Source organism: Pantherophis guttatus, chromosome 6, assembly GCF_059756535.1.
Source record: "Pantherophis guttatus breed Tessera chromosome 6, ASM5975653v1, whole genome shotgun sequence".
Classification (NCBI taxonomy): domain Eukaryota; kingdom Metazoa; phylum Chordata; class Lepidosauria; order Squamata; family Colubridae; genus Pantherophis; species Pantherophis guttatus.
Window position 1 is genome coordinate 98,418,706 of NC_142068.1, and position 25,810 is coordinate 98,444,515.

The window sequence follows — 25,810 nt, forward strand, 5'->3', positions numbered from 1 at the left end:
CATTATATTGAATTCTAATCTAATATGACATGGTCATTCTCCCCAAGGTTCCTGCAACTTTAACCCCCTCTCTGTTAGTAAGAATTAGGTCCAGTGTAGTTTCCCTTTGGTTCTCTCCTCTACCTTTTGGATACCAAAGTTGTCAGCTAGGTTGGTCAGGAACCTATTTGATCTCCCACTTGATACAAAGTTTGTCTCCCATAATAACTGATAAACCAATTCATGTACTATTTCATTTTTTTTAAGTAAAAATCATCTTGTTACTTTGTTCATGGACCGTTGCATAATACATTACTATACATGGAGCATGCACAACCATACTTGTGCATTACACTATCCGAAGGGAAAATCTCTATGAGTCCTACTGAAATGACTGGCACTCATTGTAATGTGTTGCTCAGATAAGCTTCTCACTTCACTTACTGCAAGAAACAGAGGTGGCTTTGATGAAGGTGAAACAAATATCTTAAAAAGAATTCTTATGTGGGCAATAAGTAACAGCAGAGAAATCTTTCAGGAGCTTTTGTAATTCCATGTTTTATTGCAGTGCTTAAATCAAACCCTCCCCAGCTGGAAAAGAATGAGACAAAGCTCTAAAAAGACAGGAGGTGAACTATTTTCAGCCATGAGTCTGGAGTGAGACATCCAGGATCTGTTTCGCCAGGAGGTGGAGAGGACAGAGAGTGAGATTGACAAGATACATGTGCAAATAACTCTGGCGTCTTACCAAAATGGGTATGAAACGCCTGGCAATGGTCTGCTCAGCAGCTGGACATTTGGAAGAGTATCGGGTGTTGGGCTTTTCTCTGCCTGGGAAAAGGATGGGGGTGGGCCAGAGAAAATCAAACATTGGGAGGGACTAGAGAAAGTAGATGCTACTTGCAGCAATGGACAAGTAGCAATGGACAAGTAGCTCCTCTAAGAGCTGGAGATTTATTTTGCAGCCAAGGTGTTTGTCACACACGCAAAAGGGGTACTGAGGTGATGGGAGCCGAAGACAAAGAAGAGGTGCTTGTAACTCTCTCTGGAGGAGGCCCCTGGGGCTTCCGCTTACAGGGAGGCTCTGAACAGAACAGACCCCTCCAAATATCCAAGGTAGGACCTTCTAGCTCTCTGGAGTAGACACAGACACTGGGGAAAGTGATGGGAATCTATTTGCTCCATTCCAAGTCATTTATTTTCAGGACTCCGACAGTCTTCCTTGAAGTTTTGTTAGCTGAAGAAGCACATTTTAAAATTTAATCTTCAAAGACTGAAAGTAATATGCTAAATAAGAACCCAAAATTTACTGTTCCCCAAATGGATATTTTAAAATTTTATTGTAAAAATTATTTACTGTTTTTTTCCCAATAACTGCTCAATTTAATTCCAAATATAGTACAACTTCTGTAAAAAAAAAAAAAAGGTAGATGGCAAGCAATATCTTAAAGTATTTTGCAATTTCTCTTATGCAGAGGGGTTTACCTCTTCCAAGTAATGTCTACTGTAATGAGTACATCTTCCAAAACCATAATTCAAGATTTAAAGCAATATCTTTACCCATATACATTTTTCAACTCAAACTCAGTTGTTTAAGCTACCAGGTTTTTAAAAATTGGGTCAAAAATACACAAACCATGTATGGTCATTAGGATCTGAAGAGTGTTGAAAAAAAATGGAATTTTAAAAAAGGCAGTGGCAATGTTGCTTGAATTCCAGAGTACTTTGGTCCTAAACAGTGTAATAAAAATGTTGAGAACTCAGTGATGAGTTTGTGCCCTGAAAGTTGTTTAGGAAAGTGTTTCCCCTTGAAAACGTTTAAACTGGATCTATATCTGCCACAGAATCAAATTAATCTGTATGCATATACATCATCCTTAAATTAAACCACTCTGAAACCTATGCAATATAAAAATCTTGTCTTATAAAAGCAAATTGTTTCTAACAGAACCTATGGTGATGGCATAATATTAATTATATCAGAGTTGCACTGTACTGTCTAATGTTTTCTCTTCTGTGAAGTATCAGATGATTTATCAGAAATGAATATCTCGAATGCATTTTATTCCCATATTGCTTTTCTGTTTATGAATCTATAGAAGCTGCCAACAGCAGATCTGTAGATCTATTTAAATTAATAATAAACATGCAAACAACCTATAACTGATACTAATATCATTACCTAAGATCCTTAGGAAATACGCATTAAACATTGTGGTAACACGAACACGTCTGTAATAACTGGCCAGAGAATACTTCCACTACTGTTCTCTAATGTCGCCTAATTTCAGAACTGAAATGAAGCTGAATATAAGTGAACTGTTCTCACCATTTTAGTTATGTGGATGTGATAGTCCTTTTCTTCAGAGAATTAGCAGCTCTGAGAATTGGCAACCAATTAGAAGGTTCTTTTTTGGCAAAAGGTGAGTGGAGATATCTCAGCCAATTTATAACCACTGCCTATAAGTGAAGGCCTCATCATATCTCCTTAGTTTCAAGTAAAAAACCCACCTCACACATTTTTCTCTTCCCATGAACAAAATCTGTAGAACAAATGTGAATCATCTCATGGGTCCATCATAGTTTGTATGACTTAGCTTACTCTCATTTTAAGTTTTCCTTCCATCATGGCCTTGCCATGATGATGAGAGAAAGTAGAAGGCAGGATGAGTCGGGACTTACAGACTAAACTATTTACAGCGGTTGTCCTACTTCATTTACGAAATTTAAGTTAAAGTTATAATTGTTATTGAATTGTAAATGTCTTGTTGCTGCTCCTTTTCCCATCTTATTTTTTTTTACTCCAGTAATTTTTTAAACTTTATTTGCATTAAGAACAGAAATAATATAACCCGACTTCCGGTTTGCTGCTCGTCGCTGCCAGACGTTCCTTTGGGATCGTCAGCTTCCATTGCCTGTACAGAGCCGCCTTCACAACGGAATGGCGGCTCGAAAAAACTCCGTTTCCATGAGGAAACGGAGATAGAGCTGGCAGGGGTGCGTAGAACTCTCTGCGGAGTCCCAAAAGTTTTTCTTTTACTTTTGGGACGGAGCGGATGAGATGCCCCGTATCCCCAGCCGCTGCTCCGGGCTTTGGGAGACCTCTGCTAATGCAGAGCCAGGCGTCAAAAAGCAAGCCTGCAAATTTAACAGACTACTCAAAGAAAACGTGAGCTGGACCTGTAATACTGAACCGCAAGTATTTTACTGATTTTTTAAAAAAAAATTACTTAAGAGAGAGGAGGAAAAGAAAGAGGAAAAAAAGCCTTTTAAAATGGTGTCGGCTGGAGGAGAGGCTGAAAGGGAAAGTCCTTCCATTTTCTATTACTACAATGTAGCGGAATAAATACCACTGGCTACATTTGTAGACAAAACTTCGCTCCTGTGTCTTTTTCTCTTTTTTTTCCCTTGGAGACTTGATATTGTTGTTGATTGGAAAGAAGTCTTTTTTTTTCTTGATTTTTTTTTAACAAAGCCTGCCTGGGCGGAAACATGGCACTGAGACTCATAAAGTCAGATAAACAAGAAGGGGGGGATTCCCCCACCAACAACTTAAAGGAACAAGTCTTAACTCTTCAGTCTCAGAAACCTGATTTTAATATAATAGAATTTTTTATAGAGGAGATTGAAAGAAGGGAGGAGATTGTGAATCAGCAACTTGAAAAATTTAAGCAGGAAATTAAAGAATTGGTGAAATCTAAGTTTGATTTTTTGGAGAAAAATTTTTCAAAAATGGCTAATGGTTTTACAGAATTTATGATACAGTTGGATACAAATACTAATGTACTAGAGTCTAAAATGGAAGAAACTCAAGATAAACTGGACAATAGAATTCAGAAAATTGAAAATGATTTGACAAACACTCAGGATAATAGCTTAGAAGAAAAACCTAAAATGGATGCTGATCAAAAGTATGGTAATGTAGAAAATCTGCAACAGAAGATTGAAAAAGAGATTTTAATGGTACAATATAATTTCACAGAATATGCGATAAGATTAAGAGGTTTGCAGGAAAATAATAGAGATGATTTAAGGAAAATATCTTCTGAAATTCTAGCTGGGATTCTAAAGGTTCAACCTGAGGAAGTGTTTTGTAGGATTGACAGAGCTCATCGAATAAACTCCTGGATTGCCAAGCAAAGGCAATTGCCTAGAGATGTGGTGATTTATTTTACAGATAAAGAAATTAGGAATAATATCGTGCAAAATTCCTTCAATTCTAATTTGCAATTGGATGGAAGAAAGATTTGGATTTACAAGGAACTCCCACCTAAGATATTGATGGAAAGGAAGAAATTTGGTTTTCTGGTGAATGAGTTAAAAAAGAGAAATATCCCATTCAGGTGGGACGCCCCAGTTGGTATTATATTTAGATACCAAGGAGAAAGATATCAGCTAAATACTGTTGAAAGAGCGGAAGAATTTTATCAAAATAGGTTGAAAATGAACTTAACATCTTCAGGTATAATACAGGATAAGCAGAAGGAGCTGGAAATAAAGGTAAAATATCGAATTACAGAGACTGTACCAGATGAATTGCCTTTGGATTTATTGGATACCCCAGCTGGACTATCTACAAATTTGAGAGAAGTGGCATCTAACCTTAATGTGATGACTTATCAAGGCAAGGATAAGCATGGAAACCAATTAGGGGATATACAAGGGATAAAAAAGAAACATGAGATACAAAAACAAAACCAGCAAGACCAATCTACAAAGCAGAATAAAAACCGACCAGATGATACACAATTTGTAGAAAGGAAACCAGGATGGAAACCAAACCCACAAAAAGAAAAGAAAAAAAAAAGAAATAGGTGGCATAAAAATAGAAATTTCTAAATCAGGCAACAGTGAAGCCAGTGACTTTAAAATATGAATGATTATGTGTAAACATGGAAGAGGTGACGTATTGGTTAATATCATCCTGAGGATTGTGGCAGATCTCTGCATGGCCGTAATTTGGGGACGTGAAACGAGCCTTAAACTGATGGATTTGAATTATCCACTTTGGAATTTCTTTTTGTGTTGATAAACATATTATATTATCTTGAATCACAAGGCAAGAGAATTATGCTGGGGCATGCAGAAGATCGGGTTGTTACCCACTACGATGATGGGAATTAATAATCCTGATGAAACCCACAATTATTACTATATGGAATATAATTATAATGTCACTCGGGTGGTTGTTTTTACTTTTATACATATAAGAAGATATTTACTACTGATGGGGGCAGATATGATTGAAGATCCTGAATAAACTGTTGCACCAGCAAGCTATGTTACCCGATTATGGATGTTGGTTCTACCAATCCAGTGGAAAGACCTCAAAGAAGATACTATATGGATTATAAATTTAAAGTCATTGTCTTTTCTTTTTTTTTTATTTAGATATAATGGAAAATATAGACATATATTTTTAAGTAGTGTGGGCAGTGAATCAAAGATATTAAGAAATGTGTATGGTAATTTTGCATGATAGTGGGTGAATAAGCTAGTTAGTAGATTGATTAGTCTAAGAAAAGGGATTTTTAAGTGATATATTTAGGGGAGTGGAGGAAATGGATAGAGTGGAATAAATGTTAAACTAGATTTTATGGGGAAGGCCGCTTTGAAATGTTATAGTAATATATATAGAAGATTAAATGTTAAAGTAGGACTTATCGTATAGTTAAGTGGAGAAGTTATTCTATAATGTTATAGTATAATGTCTTTTTTTTTCCCTTTCTTTTCTCTTTTCAGAAATGTATGGATAAAGGGGGATGTTATAATATTAATAATATTTTTAGTAAGTAAAGGTCAATATTTAGAGGAGGGAGTAAGTAATCTGTTATGAATTAGGTTTTTTTTTGTTATGAAGAAGTCACAGGGGGGATGGGTGGGGAGGGGGGGTTAGGGAGGGGGAGGGAGAGGGGGAAAAAAGGGGGAAAAATTTGTATTTGAAAACTTTTTCAATAAAAAAAAAAGAAAGAAAGAAATAATATAACCCTTTTTTATGCAAATATGGATAGGAAATACACATTGTCCTATTTGGGTGTCAGGATTGAGGACTGGGAGTTGTGAAGGTGTAGTTCATCTATAGGAGTTGTGAAGGCAATGTAGTGAAAGTCTACTTGCAGAAGCCATTTGTTGCAACCATCAACCTGTCCAGAATTAACATCAGGAGTAGTCAGGCTCTTTGAGGCAGGTCTGCAGGACAACGGTAAGACTGGGGTCCAGGCAGAAAAGAATCCTGGGCAAAAAGGTCTGCCCGGCAGTTATGGTTCAGGGGACAAAAGGATTAAATTGCACACCCTGACAATGGGATGCCTGCTCTCAAGCAAGCTGTACTGGAAGCTGCTGCTCTCTTGTCTTCTCAGCTGCAAAGGCAGATCAAGTTGCCCTTTAGTTCCCTTAATGTCTTTCTCTTGGAACTGAGCACTTCAGCACTCAGTGGCCACCTGATGTTGCTGCTGTTGCTATCATCTGCGTAGCTGTTTCTTCTCCTTCTCCCCCTTCTCTGCTCAAGGGACTGATTCTGGCTCAGACTCAATGGTTTTTAGAGACAAGGTTTCCATAGAGTATTTCAGCCTCTCTTCCCATCCGAGGAGTCTCCCATGATACTTAAGAGGTCATGGAAAGGAGAATGTTTCACATTACCTGGGCCTTGGATTTGGCATAGCATGCTGATCCCAACAAGAAAGTTTTGCCCTTTCTTCTGAGTTTTGCACATGGGATTAATCAAACAAAACAACAAATTAAACTGAAATATGGTTGGCTAATTTGTGGCTTAGTGTTATGTAGCCTGGCTTCATTTGTACTCTTGGTTAGTTTCATGTTATTTTGTCTTTTTTTTTACCAAAATCTTTAAAGTCTAAGCAAAAATGTTTCACTTTAACCCTAAAAGTTTCCACTTTGCTTCTTGTCACAGTATCTTTTTATATCTCTGCAGCCAATCACAAAATACCTTTTTTCACAGAAATACATTCCGCATTTGCTCATTTTCAAACAGAGGTGAAGTTCAAACCACAGAACACAAATTTTCTCTTTTAAATCTATATTTTCCTGCTCTAAGAATGCAAAAGGGGAGATTAAAAACCAACCACAAATCCATAGTTCTCTCATTTAAAATTACCTTTCTCAAAAACAATATCTTTCACTCAATGCCCTCTTTCTCTCTCCTACTATTTTATAGCCACAGAAAGATCTACCTGCCCTCTTTTCTCCTCTCTTTTGGGTTACCCCTACTTCTTTGTAAGAAGTAGTCTCTGAGCAGAGGTTGAGACTTCATTCATGGGTCCATGAGGCCTTCCTGGCACGTGCTCTCTCCTTTTCTCTAGCTGAACTTTCCTTACAATGTGAAACTCTGTTATACACCTGGATGGCATTTGGCCTAATCCACTCTGTCTTGCATTGCACTATGTGATGGATATGCGTTAGGGCCATATTTAGTTTCTGATGACAGGGAAAGAACTAAACTTCATGTTATTTACATTTACTTAAACTTTAATATAGTTAAACTTTAATATAGTTATTGTAATTATTGCTAGGGTTAATAATAATTTTCCCTTCTATATCTGGCTGCACTTGAACCTTTCTGAGGGGCATAAATTCAGGGGATCTCAGGTTTTCAGCATCTAACAATTGTCTTATGATTCTGATCATTATTAGGCTAATGTTCAACATGTGAAGGCTGCCCTCTCTTATTGCAATATATAGAACATAAGAAAACAGGACATGATCTTCTTCCCTAGGGCACTTCTTCAGGTACGCGATAAGTGCTAACAGCTCTTTGGAATGTCCTTTTGGATCAAGGATTGGACTCATCCAAGACTAATACAGGTCTTACACACCCCTTGATGCTCTGAGGTTTCCAAAAGGCTGTGCATGTTGAGCTGATTAATTTTATCCCTGCTTTCAAAAAGAGAAAAAAATAAGACTCAAATTGGTTAATCTGATGCTGACAACATTGTAAGCATTGTAAGAGCTGAGGTGGCACAGTGGTTAGAGTGCAGTACTGCGGGCTACTTCAGCTGACTGCTATCTGCAGTTCAGCAGATCAAATCTCACTGGCTCAAGGTTGACTCAGCCTTCCATCCTTCCAAGGTGGGTAAAATGAGGACCCAGATTATTGGGGGCAAGAGGCTGACTCTGTAAACTGCTTAGAGAGGCCTGTAAAAGCACTATGAATTATATTATATGGTATATAAGCCTAAGTGCTATTGCTATTTAAAAAAGAAAACATTCCTTAGCAGAAGTAAGCATGGATTTAACAAGAACAGCCCCTGCAAGGCAACTTTAAACAATTATTTAATTTAAAAAACGTAATCAAAATTTCTTCAAAAACATTGGTTATTAGTTTTTTGGACTATATTTAAAGCCCCTTCATGATAAGGGGACTAGCAAACATGATATAGGTCAGGATCAAGATTGAGGAGGTTAACAAGCTGGGACCAACAAGATGAACTAAACATCAATGGGTTAAGAAAAATCAAAGGAACACAAGTATAAGACCAAAAGAAAAGGAAACTACACTGGACAGCCATACTTACAAAAGGATGTGGATGACTTAGGGGAATCACAAACTGAACACAAGCATATGTGATGCAGCTGAAAAAAATGGCAATTCCAGGCTTAAGGGACGTCTTTGATCACAATAGGGCCCAAAATTTCCATTGGTAAATGAGGTAGCTGTTAACTGAATTTTGCCCCATTTTACAACCTTTTTTGCAACAGTTAAGTGAATTATTGCAGTCGTTAAGTGAATATGGCTTGCTTGTCAGAAGCTGGCTGGGAAGGTTACAAATTGTGATCACGTGACCCCAAAATAATGCAACTGTCATAAATACATGCCTGTTGCTAAGCCCCCAAATTCTGATCACGTGGCCACTGGGATTCTACTACGATTGTAAGTATGAAAACTGATCATGTCACTTTTTTCAGTGCCATTGTAACTTCAAATGGTCACTAGACAAATGGTTGTAAGCAGTGGTGGAATTCAAATAGTTTAACAATTTAATTATTAAATTAATTTAATTTAATTCTCCCAGGATCAGGCTGGCTGTCGTGAGAAGCGTAGCCCATCCCTGTCCTCCAGCTCCGCTGCCCATGTGGGACGAGCCTCCCACGAAGGCCAACTTGACCCTGGGTGAACTAGTTGTTAAATTACCTCCCCCTATCAAAGTGGATCCTGGGCGCTGCGTTGCGTTGCAATGGAGAAACGGGCAATGGAGCAGCCGGCACAAGGGAAGGAGGAGGGAAAGCGGCCTTCTCCTTCTCTCGCACCGGCTGCTCCATTGCCCGTTTCTCCATTGCAGCGCAGCATCCAGGATCCACTTTGATAGCAGTGGGTGGGTAATTTAACAATTAGTTCAGCTGAACCGGTGCGAACCGGCTGAATCCCACACTGGTTGTAAGTCAAGGACTTACAATGTATTGGCAGAAGTACAGGGTCAAGTTCTGTAGAAATCATTGTTCTTCTTTATTCATGTTGGTTAGGCTACACCTCAAATATTCTGTCCATTTCTGGACAAACTAGAGCACCTCCAGAGGTGAACAAAGATTACAAGGGGTCTAGGAATCTATATCTCTGTGCATGTTTATGTGTGTGTATATTCGGACCAAATGGAAGTGTTGCACATATCTAGCCTTGAGGAAATCAAGAAAACTTGCTAATTGTTCAACTATCTCAAGCAATGTCATGTAGGAAATAGGAGAGAGTTTGTCAGTTTTGCCCAGAAGCTAAGAAACAATGTGTTTGGCCATGCTAAAGAATTTCCAGTGATAAGCTCTCTTCGACAATGAAACATTTACCTTAGGAAATTGGTTTTTCATGACTGAAGACTTCTTTAAGCAGATTTTGTATGGCCTGAATTAATCCTGGACAATGATTTGGACTGGATGATCTCACACATATTTTCTAAATTTACATTCTCCGGCTGCAAGTCTTTTTTCACAGAAATTGCTAGGCAAGATTATTTTTATTCTGTACCAGTGCATTTGAGTTATTTTGCCTAAGTAAATAATTTTGCATTTACTGTATTTCTGAAACTTAAACCAGATGATAGATTTTAAAAACTAATTTCTGATGATGGTATTTTAATTTGGATCCTTACACTGAGCAGGGCATAGATTTCCTGACCCAAATGGCATGTCCATTAAGAGAGATGGAATGCCATGATATTTGTCAAATATATAATTGTGTGTTAATGGTTATTATAATTGTCATGTGGATAATTTCTTTTGCTTAAATTTATTTCCAGTGCCTTCTCTGCTCACCTCATGATGATGTTATCTATTTAGTTGAGTCCCACTCAGAGACCCACCTGAGTTTCTTGTGGAAGAGCACGGCAGATGAATACCTATTGTAAGGATATAAAAACAACAGAAAATTATCATGTTTCAGACAGATACATAGATAAAGCAGATAGAAACATAGAAATAAAACTCAGTGAAGGAATCTGTTAGTTTTATATCAAAATATTTATATCAAAGAGACTGTATCAAAGATTTATATCAAAAGTATTTTCTTGACATTCATATCCAGACATTTTAAGTTCTGGTATCCATTTATTTGGGTGCAGTCAGGCTGTCAATCCCAAGAAACTCTCTTGCCTGGGGATGCACACGCTCTCTGGCTTTGGGGCTTTTGGGTTTTAATCAATCCCATTCCTAACATAGCCATAGACACTTTTGCCTCTCCTTCACCATTTCATGCTTTGGAGGCCTGGATGCTCTTCCCAGAAAGTTAGGAAGAAAGGAACAAAAAAGCGGAAGGACATGTAGTTGGGTAAGGCCAGGAGGCGAGCTGCTTGCTCTGCTGCTTGATCTATGGTTTCATGTTCTCATTCCACATTTTTTAAAAATGTTAAAGGCAGGGGAAGGGCAAAGACTGAGAAAGGCCAGGGTGATGGCACTTATGCTAATAGATGCAGCAGATGGAATGGGCTATGGCTATTTTAAGATGGCAGCAGGAGCTGGACCCCAGAGGCTGATCAAAGTCCAACAGATTCCTAGCCAGGTCATAGCTCCCAAAACAGATACTTCCCCTTTCTTCTTGTCTCCATTTTAAACTGATAAGAACAGATATTGCACTTTTACTGTAGTGACACTCAGGATTGTGCCAGATGTGAAGCTAAACTCTTAAGGAGCCAATTGCCTTCCATTTAATTAATAGCTTTGTGGGTGGTGATTTTTAATAGGGACTACTGTGTAGGAGGTGGTGTAATCTACATTACTGGTCCTGCAATCCAAATTACAATTACACCAAATTGTTATTAATTAAAGAAAGTTGAATGTCTTAATGGTTCTCTGCATTTTTAATTATCATTTTTAGCTTGATTGATTAATAGATTTTTCAGTCCTACTGTATCAATTGTGGTTTCTTCATTATACTTCCTAATCAGAACATAAAAGGTTTGAAAGGGACTCTGGAAGTCTTCTAGTCCAACCCCCTATTTGAACAGGATACCTTATACCACTCTGGATAAACAGTGGTCCAATTTCTTCTTTAAAATCTTAATCTTAAAAATTAGAGCACCAGTGGTGGGTTTCAAATTTTTTTACTACTGGTTCTGTGGGTGTGGCTTGGTAGGTGTGGCATGGCTTGGTGGGCATGACAGGGGAAGGATACTCCATTCCCACTCCAATCCAGGGAAAGGTTACTGCAAAATCCCCATTTCCTCTTGATTAGCTGGGACTTGGGAGGCAGAGAATAGATGGGGGCGGGACCAGTCAGAATTTTTACTACCGGTTCTCCGAACTACTCAAAATTTCCACTATCTGTTCTCCAGAACTGGTCAGAACCTGCTGAAACCCACCTCTGTAGAGCACCCATAACTGGCAAGCTGTTCTACTGATTAATTCTTCTGTCAGGACATTTCTCTTTAGTTCTAGGTTGCTTCTCTCCTTGATTAGTTTCCATCCATTGCTTCTTGTCTTGCCCTCAGGTACTTTGGTTGCCCCTTCTTCTTTGTGGCAGCCTCTTGAACATTGGAAGACTGCTATCATGTCATCCCTAGTCTTTCTCTTCATTAGACTAGTATACTAAGTCCCTGCAACCATTCATCATATGTTTCAGCCTCCAGTCCCCTAAATCATCTTTGTTGCTCTTATCTGCACTCTTTCCAGAGCCCCAGCCTCTTTTTCGGATTGTGATGACCAGAAGTGGTGCAGTGTTCCATGTGTGCATATTCCACTAGTGCAATATAAAATGGTGCTATCACTTCATGTGAACTTGAAATTATCCCTTTGTTGATGCAGTCTAGGGCTGCATTGGCTTTTTTGGCACACTGCTGGCTCATACTTGTGACAGCCTACTAGGTCTAGGTCACTGCATTGATGATGTTACCTCATTTGGGTAATGAAACATCTGTAAGAATGTTTCTCAGAGAGCACCAAGGACTCTTCATTTCAACCCTGAATAGGAGTTGAAATGAATATTTGAATAGAATACAAATATTCTCCTATATCCCTTTCGCTGTTACTGCTGTTGAGACAGGTTCCACCCATTCTATATCTGTACATTTGGTTTTTCTTGCCTAAGTGTCAAACCTTACTTTTCTCACTGCTAAATTACATTTTGTTGGGTAGGACCCAGAATTCAAGTCTGTCAAAGTCCTTCTGAATTTTGAGTCTATCTTCTAAAGTTTTGGGTAATCCTTCCAACTTGTCTGTAAATTCGATGAGTTCAACATTTGTAATTTGTGCTTTTAATCTTACTTTAGCCAACAGCCTTTCTAAAGGCTTTTGCTAATAGCATAACTTAGAATTTGTTGTCAGGGCTTCTATTAGTGCGTGGCATTTTGGAAGTATATATTTGGGGATCTCCCAACATTAGCTCAACAATGTCTGTGCTGCAGAAATCCACTAGATAATGACAAAGCTTTAGAGATTTCCCTACCCTTATGCTGCCCTGTACAGGTAAAGGTACGCTGGCCAACTATTTTGCTAGATTACCCTGTCTCAGATGGTCAGACCATCAGAGTTCACTCTCTCAGGATGTTCTCTAGCGACATGACTCTGATTAGGTAGGTCTTCCCTAGCAAGAAAGCACCATGCCTACAGTCCATCTGGCCTTGTTCATTCCAGAATTCCAGGTTAGAAATTAGGAAACTGTGGGTTTTAATCCTGCCTTAGGCATAAAAGTCAGTTGGATGATCTTGGACCAGTCACTATTTCTTAGCCCAATCCACCCCACAGGATTGTTGTGTGCAAAATAGGAAGAAGATTGATATGTTCACCACCTTGAGTTAATGGTATTTATAAAAATAATTAAAGCAGGATTTAAAAAATCAAAAAAACTGTTGGCGCCCTATGCCGTGGCAGATTCTGGGGGATTGATTCAGCAAAGCCTAAAACATCAACTGATTCTGTATAAGCCTAAACACAAAGTGCAAAATGGTAATATTTAGAAAGCATTTTGCTTTTAGTTTGGCTGTTTAAAAAGAGATGTCAATCTTGTACAGTTTCTTTCAGTTTTCTTATTCTCTGGCTGGTGTTGGCTTTGATGGTGTCTGGGTTTTTTGGTGACCTTGTTTCCTTTTAGCTCTGACCATTCTAAGCAGAACTGCCTTTTCCAATGAGTTTGATTGCGTGACATGGCTGAAATAAGTAAGGCGGAATTTTGTGATTTTGCCTTCCGGCAATATGTCTGGTTTTCTATGCTCCAGTAGTTCCTTGTTTATCATCTTTGCTGTCCAAGGAATGTGCAGGAACCTCCTCCAACACCACAGCGCTAATGAGTCGATTTTCCTCCTGCTTTTTAAAAAGCATTTCAGGGCAAAAGCAAAGACATATCAAATGAGAATGGTTCCAATGTTATTTATTTGACTTTGACCATGTCTTTCAGCTCTGGAGGCATCAGTCTTTGATTGTATGGCTTTACTGCTTCATGAGTCTTACTGTGCATGGAAATCGTGGTACTTTATGGGTTTATTTTACTTAGGAACAAGAGCATATGTAGGCCCATCTTGTTATCACGAATGACTGTCCATTACATCCTTCAAAGGAACATTATTTTTCCTGCCTCTTCTTGCAAGCAGCAGGAATATCTAACTACTAAGACTCTCATATTTGTAACCTTTAATTGGGCGAAACAATGCATCACAGGGCAACAATTTTTGAACCAGAATACCGTATTTTCCGGCGTATAAGACGACTTTTTAACACATGAAAATCTTCTCAAAAGTCGGGGGTCGTCTTATACGCCGGGTGTCGTTCTCCTGTAACCAGGCAGACCAGCCCGAAAGGCTCTGACGAGCCTTAAATGGCTCTGGCGATCCCAGCTCTGACAATCCCAGCTGAGTTCCCTGCAACTCAGCTGGGATCGCCAGAAACCACGTAAAAGGAAAAAAGTTTTTTCCCTTTTACTCTGACGATCCAAGCTCTGCCGATCCCAGCTGAGTTCCCTGCAACTCAGCTGGGATCGCCAGAACCATGGCTCTGACGGTCCCAGTTCTGACGGTCGATCCCATCCCAGCTGAGTTCCCTGCAACTCAGCTGGGATGGCCAGAGCCATGTAAAAGGGAAAAAGTTTTCCCCCTCCAGCTTGCTTACCTCAGCTGCTAGTCGCAACCCTTGCCTTGCTTTGTTTGCCTGAAAGCAACTCCCTGCCTGCAATCAAGCAAGGAGTTAGTTGTGGACTTCAACTCCCAGAATTCCTCAGCCAGCAAAGCAAAGCTGGCTGAGGAATTCTGGGAGTTGAAGTCTACAAGTCTTAAAGTTGCCAAGGTTGGAGACCCCTGTTCTATTGGGTAAGTTTTTTTCCCCTTTGGGAGCTTTAAAAAAAATAGTCAATTGGGGTTTTTTTAGTTGTTCTTTTTTAGACCTAGCCATTTAAAGTTTAGGAAGTTTTAAATTTAGCTTTCATATAAAAATAAAAATAAAATAAAATAAAACAATATTTGTGCAGCTTTCTGAGATTTAGTGTGTTTCTGTAGTGTTTCACTCCAACTACACAAACACACAAAATCTCACAAAGCTGTATGTGGAATTTTGTGTGTGTAAAGTGTGAAAGTTGGTTTTTTGGACCAACTTACAGAATGCATCCATGACTCAGTGGATCCATGACTCCAGGGGAATTGAAATTTAGCAAATTTTATGAAACATTTTAAAAATATCATAAAAGAGGTAATGACATAATACAGATGTCATAAATCATACCCTCTGGTCAACTTGTTCAACCCCTGATGTTGACTGTTCAGCTTTCAATGCGGATACACCTCTGAAAATCTCTCTGAATTCAAATTCTATTTGAATTGAATTTGTAGATGGGTGAGGGAAAGGAAGAAACAAAATTTACAAGGTCATAATTACTGAAAGTTTGAATGACTACTATTGTGAGAACAGTCCATTTAAAAAAAGACATTAAAAATCCTGGACAATATTTTTTTTTTATTGCAAAAGTTTTACAATTACATTTTCACCCCTTTCCCCCCCCACCTCCCCCCCCAGACTTCCCAACCTCCCTAACCCTCCCTAACCCTCCCCTCCCCCCAGACTTCCCTATAATATACTCATACTCATAAAAAACCCTTAATATAACACTTATATATAAACTTAAACCCCTCCCTCCCCTGTATAATTTTTCTCTTTACCTCATTACATTAAAATATTTCCAATACATTATTTTCAAATAAAAGCTATTTGATACTTTCTAGTTTGATATTTGTTCTGAACATATTCTATCCACCTTTTCCATTCCCATTCATAAGTCTCTTGTGAACAATCTTTTAAATATGCTGAAATCTTCGCCATCTCTGCAAAACTGGCCATCTTCAAAGTCCATTCCTCGATAGTGGGCAAAGCTTCATTCTTCCAGTATTTACCTATCAACAATCTTGCTGCTGTTATCATATACAATATCAATTTTGTTTCACCCAATGTAAAACCCTTAACTATACCCAATAAAAACAGTTGTGGAGAAAATTGAATTTTTTTCTTCAAAACATTCTGCATGACCCACCAAATTTTTATCCAAAAAGCCTTAACTTTCCTACAGGTCCACCAAACATGATAATACGTAGCATCCAAACATTCACATCTCCAACATTTTGGCTGAACATTAGGGTACATACATGACAACTTTTTGGGATCTAAATGCCATCTATAAAACATTTTATAAAAATTTTCCCTCAGGTTCTGCGACTGTGTAAATTTAACATTCTGAACCCAAATTTTTTCCCATGTTTCCAACATCACTGGTTCTTCAAAATTTTGTGCCCACTTAATCATACAGTCTTTAACTAATTCAGTTTCTGAGTCCCTTTCTAGCAAAACATTATAAAGCCTTTTGATATGCATTGGACCTTTCTCTCTTATATGTCTAACCAATTCTTCCTCGTGCAACATAATACCAGTTTTTTGGTCCTCTTTCCATCTCAATTGTAATTGATTATATTGTAACCAAGTTAAATTAATCCCTTCGTCCAACAGTGTCTGCAGTGTCTTCAGCTGCCATCTGCCCGCATCTGTAAAAAGAACCTCTTTGTATAAAAACCCCCCGAGTGACATTATATTTGTATTCCACAAAGTATGACCAAGATCCAGCCATAGCGGTATTTTATAATCCCATTTGAGTCGATGCTTCTTCCAAACTCTCATCAAAGAGTCCCTAAGTATATGACTTTTAAATACTTTATCAACTTTGTCATCATAAAATAAGTAAGCATGCCATCCAAATTCAAGATCAAAACTTTCTGCATTCAATATTCCAGCCTTTTTACTTCCAAACCAATCACTTGTTAAAGTTAAAGCTGCTGCATCATAATATAGCTGTAGGTTTGGAAGTTTAAGACCTCCTCTTTCTGGAACATCTTGCATAATTTTCAATTTCACTCTCGGCTTCTTCTCGTTCCAGACGAACTTATTCACTCCAGATTGCCAAACTTTCAATTGTTTATCACTTTTAAGCACCGGAATCATTTGAAACAAAAAAAGAAATCTTGGCAAAATATTCATCTTAACTGCTGCTATTCTTCCAAGTAGAGACAGCTGCAGTTTTTTCCAAGTCTCCATATCTTTCTGCACCTCTCGCCACAACACCTCATAGTTATTTTGAAACAATTTCATGTTTGATTCTGCAACCTGAACTCCTAGATATTTTACCTTAGGTACAGTCTCAAAACCTGCCCTCCTTTCAAGCTCATGTTTACGATCTTGTGTCATGTTTTTAGCTATCATTTTAGTCTTTTTTGGATTCAATCTAAAACCTGAAACTTTACCATAGTCTTGTATAATGTCCTTCATCAAGATTATTGATTCCATTGGTTGTGATAGGGTAACAACCAGATCATCTGCAAATGCCTTTATTCTGTAATCCTCTTGCCTAATCTTTATACCTTTCAAGATATTAGAGTCCCGTATTGTATTTAGCAAGACTTCTAGTGTTAAAATAAATAAAAGTGGGGACAACGGACATCCCTGTCTTGTTCCTTTTTCAATTTTAAACTCTGTTGTCAGACTTCCATTAATAATGATCTGTGCCTTTTGCTCTTGATAAATTGCCGAAATCGCCTGTATAAATTGATCCCCAAAGTCCATCTTTTTCAAAGTCTTTAATAGAAAATTCCAATCCACTCTATCAAAGGCCTTCTCTGCATCCAAAAAGACCAGCACTGCAGGGATCTGTTTATTCTTCTCAAGATATTCCAATAAATCTATTACTTGCCTTACATTGTCCTTCATATATCTGCCCTCGATAAATCCCGCTTGATCATCATGAATCACCTTTTGAATTACTGGCATCAACCTGTTGGCTAGTACTTTCGCAAAGATTTTATAATCTGTATTCAAAAGAGATATTGGTCTATAGTTCTCTGGTTTTTTAGGACCGATTTGTTCTTTTGGTATCAAAGATATGTAAGCTGTTGTCCATGATGGGGGTATTTTACCCCCTTGCTGAATATTGCAAAATAAATCTCTAAGTTGTTCCACCATTTCAGCTTGCAAAATTTTGTAATACACTGCGGTCAAGCCATCCGTGCCAGGAGCTTTGGCTGTTTTTAACTGTTTAATTGCTACTACTATTATCTCCTCCTCTGTTATAGGATAATTCATTCTTTCCTTTTGTTGATCAGTAGTTTTTGTAACTCTTTTATCATTTAAATATTTTTCTATAAGTCCATTCTGCACCTCCTCTTTAGCATATAATTTAGTATAATAGTCCACAAAAGCTTCTTTAATTAATTTTTGTTGAAAGATTTCTTTCCCTCCAATATCAATACTATCAATAGTCCGTATACTTTGACCTGTAGGAAAGTTAAGGCTTTTTGGATAAAAATATGGTGGGTCATGCAGAATGTTTTGAAGAAAAAAATTCAATTTTCTCCACAATTGTTTTTATTGGGTATAGTTAAGGGTTTTACACGGGGTGAAATAAAATTAATATTGTATATGATAACAGCAGCAAGATTGTTGATAGGTAAATATTGGAAGAATGAAGCTTTGCCTACTATCGAGGAATGGACTTTGAAGATGGCCAGTTTTGCAGAGATGGCGAAGATTTCAGCATATTTAAAAGATTGTTCACAAGAGACTTATGAATGGGAATGGAAAAGGTGGATAGAATATGTTCAGAACAAATACCAAACTAGAAAGTACCAAATAGCTTTTATTTGAAAATAATGTATTAGAAATATCTTAATGTAAAGAGATAAAGAGGGAAAATAATATAGGGGGAGGGATGGGTTCAGGTATATATATCAGTATTATTAGTTACAAGTACATAATAGGGAAGTCTTGGGGGGAGGGTTAGGGAGGGTTAGGGAGGATGGGAAGTTTGGGGAGGGAGGTGGGGGGGTGAAAAAAGGGGTGAAAATGTAATTGTAAAACTTTTGCAATAAAAAAAAAATAGTCCGTATACTTTGTTTTTTCCTCAATGTGTAAGCCAACCATCTGCCCGGTTTATTAGCGTTACAAAATGTGTTATGCTTCGCATATTGTAAGTTTGTTGCAACTTGTTCCGCCATAAGCATTTGAAATTGGTCTTTCAAAAGTTTTATAGCACTACGTATTCTTTCATCTGTTGGATTTTTAATAAGTAACTGTTCTTTATTCTTTATTTCTATTTCCAGTTCAGATCTTTTCTTTTGTCGGAACAGTCTATGTTTAGAGTTCATGTAGATAAGTACCCCTCTCATATAAGCTTTACTTGCATCCCACACAATTTCAATTGGGGTACCTTTATTCAAATTTATTTCAAAAAATTCTTTCAAATGCTTTTTAAGTTCTGTTGTATTTTTTTCATATCTAAACAAATTCTCTTTTTTATTGAAAAGGTTTTCAAATACAAATTTTTCCCCCTTTTTCCCCCCCTCCCCCCCTCCCTAACCCCCCCTCCCCACCCTTCCCCCCCTGTGACTTCTTCGTAACAAAAAAAAACCCTAATTCATAACAGATTACTTACTCCCTCCTCAAAATACTGACCTTTACTTACTAAAAGTATTATAAATCCCCCTTTATCCATACATTTCAGAAAAGAAGAAGAGAAAAAAAAAACAAAAAAAAACAAACACATTATACTATAACTATTATAAAATAACTCTAATTTAGCATAATAGTGTTTTATATCTATGCATTATTGCAACAATTCAAAACCACCTTCCACTTTAATATCTAAACAAATTCTCATTTAATCTCCAAGAACGTCTCTCAACCTTGTCCATCTCGATTTCTATCCATACTGGGCTATGGTCAGTCAAAATTCTTGGAAAAATCTTTGTTCTTTTTGTCTTAACAAGTAAATCATCTGTCAACAAAATAAAGTCAATCCTAGAGAAGGATCTGTGTCTGTCAGAAAAAAAAGTATAGTCCAATTCTTTTGGATTATGTATTCTCCAAACATCTTTTAGTTCCATATCTTCTTTCATGTCAAAAAAGGTCTGTGGTAATCTGATCCTAGACTTTGCCAAACTCTTTTTATCTAATTTAGAGTCAATTACTCCATTCCAGTCTCCCATAATTAAAATAGATCTGTAATCCCATTGCAATATTTTAGTATGTAACATCTTATAGAAATAGTCCTGTTGTTGATTGGGAACATAAATCCCAATCAGAAGAATTTGGCCATTTGCTGTAGACAATTCAATTGCTACAAACCTACCATCTTCATCTGTTTCTATAACTTTAGCTGTTAACTTTTTATTTACATAAATAACCACACCATTCTTTTTTTGCGAAGTTGAAGATATAAAATGTGTTCCTAGTTTGGAGTTTATCAAATATTTTTGATCTTGAGTTGTGATATGTGTTTCTTGTAAACAAATTATATCATTATTAAATTGTTTCAAATATGTAAATAATTTCTTCCTTTTCTGTGCTGAATTCAACCCATTAACATTCCAGGATAAACACTTAAACATCATCAGCCTCTTTCTGGAGCAAAGAGCAAAATAATTGAAGGTCATCCGAAAGCTTCGATCTCGCTCCTCCCATGGCTCCAGTCTCTTGTGCAGTACTCTTAACTGCCTCCTTGTCTTGTCTTTCCTGTTGTTGCTTTTGTTTAAGTAACTTAGATTGAGCTCGAGTTATACGTTGATCCTTAACTTCAATCATCCGAACCGGGTCCAAGATTGGAGAAGATTCCAGCAAGGGCTCATCCAGAAAACCTCCTTCTGCACCTTGCACTTCCTCTAATTCCTGCTTAGACTGTTCTTGCAGTTCTTGTTGGGGTTGCTTCTCTTCACTCTCTTTAATCTCCAAAACTGTAGATGTACGTGGAGATGGTGTTCTTTCCTTAAGAATAGTAGTGTAGAAGTGCTGTGCCTTCTCCACGGTATTCAAACGGTATCTTTCTCCCTTGTATCTGAAAATTATGCCAACTGGTGCGTCCCACCGGAAAGGTATCTGTAAATTTTGCAATTCCTTAACAAGAAAGCCAAATTCTTTTCTAGCTTTCAGCATTTTAGGAGGCAATTCTTTATAAATTCCAATTCGTGAGCCCCCCACTTGTACAGAAGTGTAAAAGGATTTTTGCAGGATATCGTTTCTTATTTCTCTATCTGTAAAATATATGACCACATCTCTAGGTAATTGTCTTTGTCTGGCCGCCCAGGAGTTCACTCTGTAAATTTTGTCTATTTTGTGAAAAACCACATCTGGATTAACTTGTAAAATCTTAGCCAGGGCCTCAGAACAAACTTGTCTCAAATCCTGTCTTTCCTCCTCTCGAATTCCTCGAAGCCGTATAGCAAACTCCATTGCCCTGAATTGTATCATGACAATCTCGTTTTCAACTCTTTGCATTTTATTGTCAACATCAGCAATTTTATAATCATTGTCTTTCATCTTAACATTAACTTCTGATTTAAGTTCTTCAACTTTAAAATCAACTTTCCCAATAAATTCTGCCAGGCCAGATGCCACTTCTGATATTTTTTTGGTCACCTTGTTTTGATTCTGTTTCACCATATCTTTAACTTCATTAATTTCCTGCATAAACTTTTTGAAGTTTATCATCTATCTCCTGTTGAGATTTTTGAAATTTGTCATCCAAAGTTCTAGAAATAAATTCTTTTAAATCTCCCACATCAAATTCTTTTTTCTGAGTCTGTAGCTGTTAAGCAGGGGGAAGCTGCGTTTCATGTTTGTGTGTGGGGGATCCCCCCCCTGTTGCCTTCCCTTCCTGCTTCTTTGAAGCCATCCTGCCACGTGATCTAGTTTTTCTAAAGAGGGAAGTTCCTTTTCCTTTCCCTCCTGCACAAAGACTTCTAAAAAAGTCCCCCAGATTTGATCAAATAAAGGTTGAAGTAAAGCAAAGTCAAGTATTAAAAAGGGAGAAATTTTCCACTTGTTTCTCTTATTACAAACAAGGCAACTTTGTAGCAACTTGGAAACTTTGTAACAAAACAAGATAACTTCACCAATCCACACTCGCTGGCTCATTAACTCTAAGGCTGAGCGCCATGTTTTTTCAAAGCACTTTCACTCATTCGCATTTTTCTCAGTTTAAAAAGTCAACAAAGCGCTAATACTTGCGTTTCCAAGTTTCAGGATTCAGGTAATTTCGCTGTTTATTAAAGCTGGTTCTTTTCGCTTTAAGTTTCCTGCAGCCGGCTTGTTCTGCAAAAGCAGAATCGTCCCACGTCGCCCGGAGTTTCAGCAGGTTGGGAGGGAGCCACACCTGTTCTCTCCCCAGAAACTTCCCTGGGGGGTTACAGGGGCTCGACCTGTGCCCTGCGATCTCTTCTTCCTCAATCCTATGGATTTGGAAGTTTTCGAGCCGCTTCTTCGTCTCGGAGCGGCTCTACGGGCGGCGGGGCTGGCAGAGCTTCAAAAGGCGCCGCCATCGCCGAAGACAGGGAAACCGGAAGTCCTCATAAAACCCTTTTCGATGACCCCTCTGTGCTAGATTCTTGAATGTAGCTATAGACTTAGAAACTAGAATTGGGAAATTGGCTTACTGTAGTCCTCTGGGCTTGCCTGGGTTGTTCCTGATCTTACCAAAGCACCAGAAGGCAGGACTAGAAGTAATGGGTGGAAACTAATGAAGGAGAGAAGCAACTTTGAACAAAGGAGAAATTTCCTGATAGTTAGAACAATTAATCAATGGAACAACGTGCCTCCAGAAGTTGTGAATGCTCCAACACTGGAAGTTTTAAAGAAGAAATTGGACAACCATTTGTCTGAAATGGTATAGGGTTTCTTGCTTGAGCCAGGAGTTGGACTAGATCTCCAATGTCCCTTCCAACACTGTTATTCTGTTATTTCATTACCCATGGCACACAAGCCTATATACTTACCAGTTTCTTTAAGAGGTTAAAACAAAAGATATACTGTATGTGGGCACAACATTTAGCCTTAGATTCTATGTGCTTTGGCTGAGGCTTATTGCTATTGATTATATGAGTGGCAGTAATGAATAAAGCCTCTGAAAAGGGGGACCTTGCATGGGCAAACATCTTAAATTCACAACAAACAGAATATTCGGGACAGACACCTTCCTAATTCACGGGAATATAAAAAAGGGTAAGAGGTCCAGCCCAATCAAACTTGCAGGATTCTGTTATCATTGCCAATCTCAATAAAAGTATTCTTTGCCTTCCTGGGGAGTTGATTTCCTGATCTGTAAGACTGACAAATCCTCAACAAGACAACTGTGTGGGCAAGAGTTGTCTTACTGTTGTACACCCCTACATGCCAGGGTACCTCTGCCTTCTGTCTGTATTTCTCTGTTGGCTCTCATTGTCTCTCCTGTGAAGCCTTTCTCAAGGCAATGACCAGTATATTTGCCTATTCAGCTTCTATTTGTGAATTGTTTTATCTGAGTACTTGTTAATGATAACTTTTATATGTTTTAAAATATTTTAATAGTTAAAATAGCTTACCACCAGCAACAGGTTTTAGGACATTGTGTTACTGGCAACATGTAGACATTATATAACTGTTTGTTTGTTTGTTTGTTTGTTTGTTTATAAAAATGGTCAAAAATGATCATGAGGGTGGCTGCGATACTGTGATGGAAACTCCCACCTATTTTTAAATGTGTGACATAAAAATGGGCAGAGCTTGCACCACACCATCATGGGCACTATATTGCAGTGATGAAATTCAGCCGGTTCTCTCCGGCTCGAGTGAACCAGTAGCGCTGGCGGCAGGAGTCTCCGCCTACCCGCCCAGATATCATCATGTCCCATTTTTGACCCTCTGTGCATGCACAGAAGGCTCTGTGCATGCGTGGAGAAGGTATGCGTGAGCACAGCGCGTGCATGCACACGAGCTCACATTTCCAAACCGGTAGCGAAGGTAAGTAAATTTCACCCCTGCTATATTTATTTTATTTTTATCATACCCTGTAGATATGCCTAACTGGACTTCTGCCCAAGACTCTCTCACTCCCTGTTGAAAAGTTGAGTAAGTGATGGTGGCACTTCTGGACTGCTGATCCCTACTTCACTTTCCTTTTTTTAGATTCGCAAGAGAAGTAAAGCGTGTCGTGGGGGCCTAAGGGAAAATGATGAACTTCTATCTGTTAATGGAAAGCCATGTGCCGGCCTCTCCCATGCCACCACCATGCAGATCATCGATTCTTCCAGTAGCACCCTCAGCATTGTTGTTACAAGGTAAGGGAACCACTGGTGGGCCTGAGTGAAAGATTGATTACTCCAAACCATTTGGATAAATTGAGTATTTTTAACTGGAACCACACCGTTGAATGCTTTTCATAAAGTTCTGGTGGAATCATACCTGATTCACAAATGTCACCAATTATCTCTCTCTTCCACTCAGGCGGAAGCATGCACAGTACAAAGCAATGCCAGGTTCTGCTCTGATATTTATTGTACATATTTTGCAGAAATGTTCATACCAGAATGAGATCTATGAGACTCTGATGCACAAACATTTAGACCAGGCTGAAGCCCACTTCACAGCATTTTGGTAGTCTCTTCTAAGCAGGATGTCAGACTTGTTGTATCAGCTTTCCTATGCAAAATTCATAATAACACCTTGAGTGTCTTTTAAAACCTAGTTGTTGGTACTGTATAGTACCAGAGTATTCGGGATGTAGGGCCCTTAATATTGTGGATATTATGGCTGAAATGTAATTCCATGATATAGATTCAATGCAATACATTGTGTACATTCAGAGTTTTTATCTTCTAGATTTCTTACCTTAAAAATATTGTTAAACTAATACTTTTTAAAAAAATGCTTGGTGTAACTTCATTGGGATATGAACTTCAGGATCAACTGAGATTTTTTGTATATGTTTGATTGTTTTATATGTGTGTATAGTATTAGTTTAACATTTAACATTTCTAAGAAATCTAGAAGATAAAAGCTCTGAATATACGATATGTTGTGTGTGTGTGTGTGTGTGTGTGTGTGTGTAGGTCTTTGGTTATTCAGGTTTTCTCCCGCGTAAAATTGGAAGTGTCTTGGCGACGTTTTGACGCTTCGCCAAGACACTTCCAATTTTACGCGGGAGAAAATACAAATACCCGCAAAAACCTCAGAAAACACACACACACACACACACACACACACACACACACGTGTGTGTGTGTGTGTGTGTGTTTTTCCTCTAGCCAGGTTTTTCCTACGTAACCAAGGTTTTTCTGCAGCCCTAGCTCAGTAGAATCACATCCACTCGATTCTGGGCTTTTTTTTCTTTCTGGCAGCCAGCAAGTTCTTGCTGCCAGGTGAGAGACTTATATAGATCTATTTCTGGCTCGTTAGCCATCATCAGTAAGTCACACCCACATCTCATGTATCCTCCCTGTAAAGGTACAATATCTATTTTCTTACTTCTTCGTAGGATTTATGTATGTTTTTCCTCTAGCCAGGTTTTTCCTATGTAACCAAGGTTTTTCTGCAGCCCTAACTCAGTAGAATCACATCCACTCGATTCTGGGCTTTTTTTCTTTCTGGCAGCCAGCAAGTTCTTGCTGCCAGGTGAGAGACTTATATAGATCTATTTCTGGCTTGTTAGCCATCATCAGTAAGCCACACCCACATCTCATGTATCCTCCCTGTAAAGGTACAATATCTATATAAGTCTCTCACCTGGCAGCAAGAACTTGCTGGCTGCCAGAAAGAAAAAAAAAAGCCCAGAATCGAGTGGATGTGATTCTACTGAGATAGGGCTGCAGAAAAACCTTGGTTACGTAGGAAAAACCTGGCTAGAGGAAAAACACACATAAATCCTATGAAGAAGTAAGATATAGATAGATAGATAGATAGATAGATAGATAGATAGATAGATAGATAGATAGATAGATAGATAGATATAGATATAGATATAGATATAGATATAGATATAGATATAGATATAGATATAGATATAGATATAGATGTATATATAACAAAGTAGTATGTCCCTGTCAATGTTTTGTCTCAGCAATTTGTTAAAAAT

General features: G+C 38.1%; 1 protein-coding gene across 1 annotated transcript in view; it reads left to right on the top strand.

The window, feature by feature from the left end:
* The first annotated feature begins 830 nt into the window (after positions 1 to 830).
* The window catches only part of SYNPO2L (synaptopodin 2 like), a 69,342-nt gene continuing 44,362 nt past the window's right edge, over positions 831 to 25,810 (top strand). The window contains exons 1-2 of the mRNA XM_034435278.2: positions 831 to 1,095; positions 23,866 to 24,017. Coding sequence (XP_034291169.2) covers positions 985 to 1,095; positions 23,866 to 24,017 — 263 coding nt within the window. The 5' untranslated portion in view covers positions 831 to 984. The remainder of the gene's footprint in view (positions 1,096 to 23,865; positions 24,018 to 25,810) is intronic.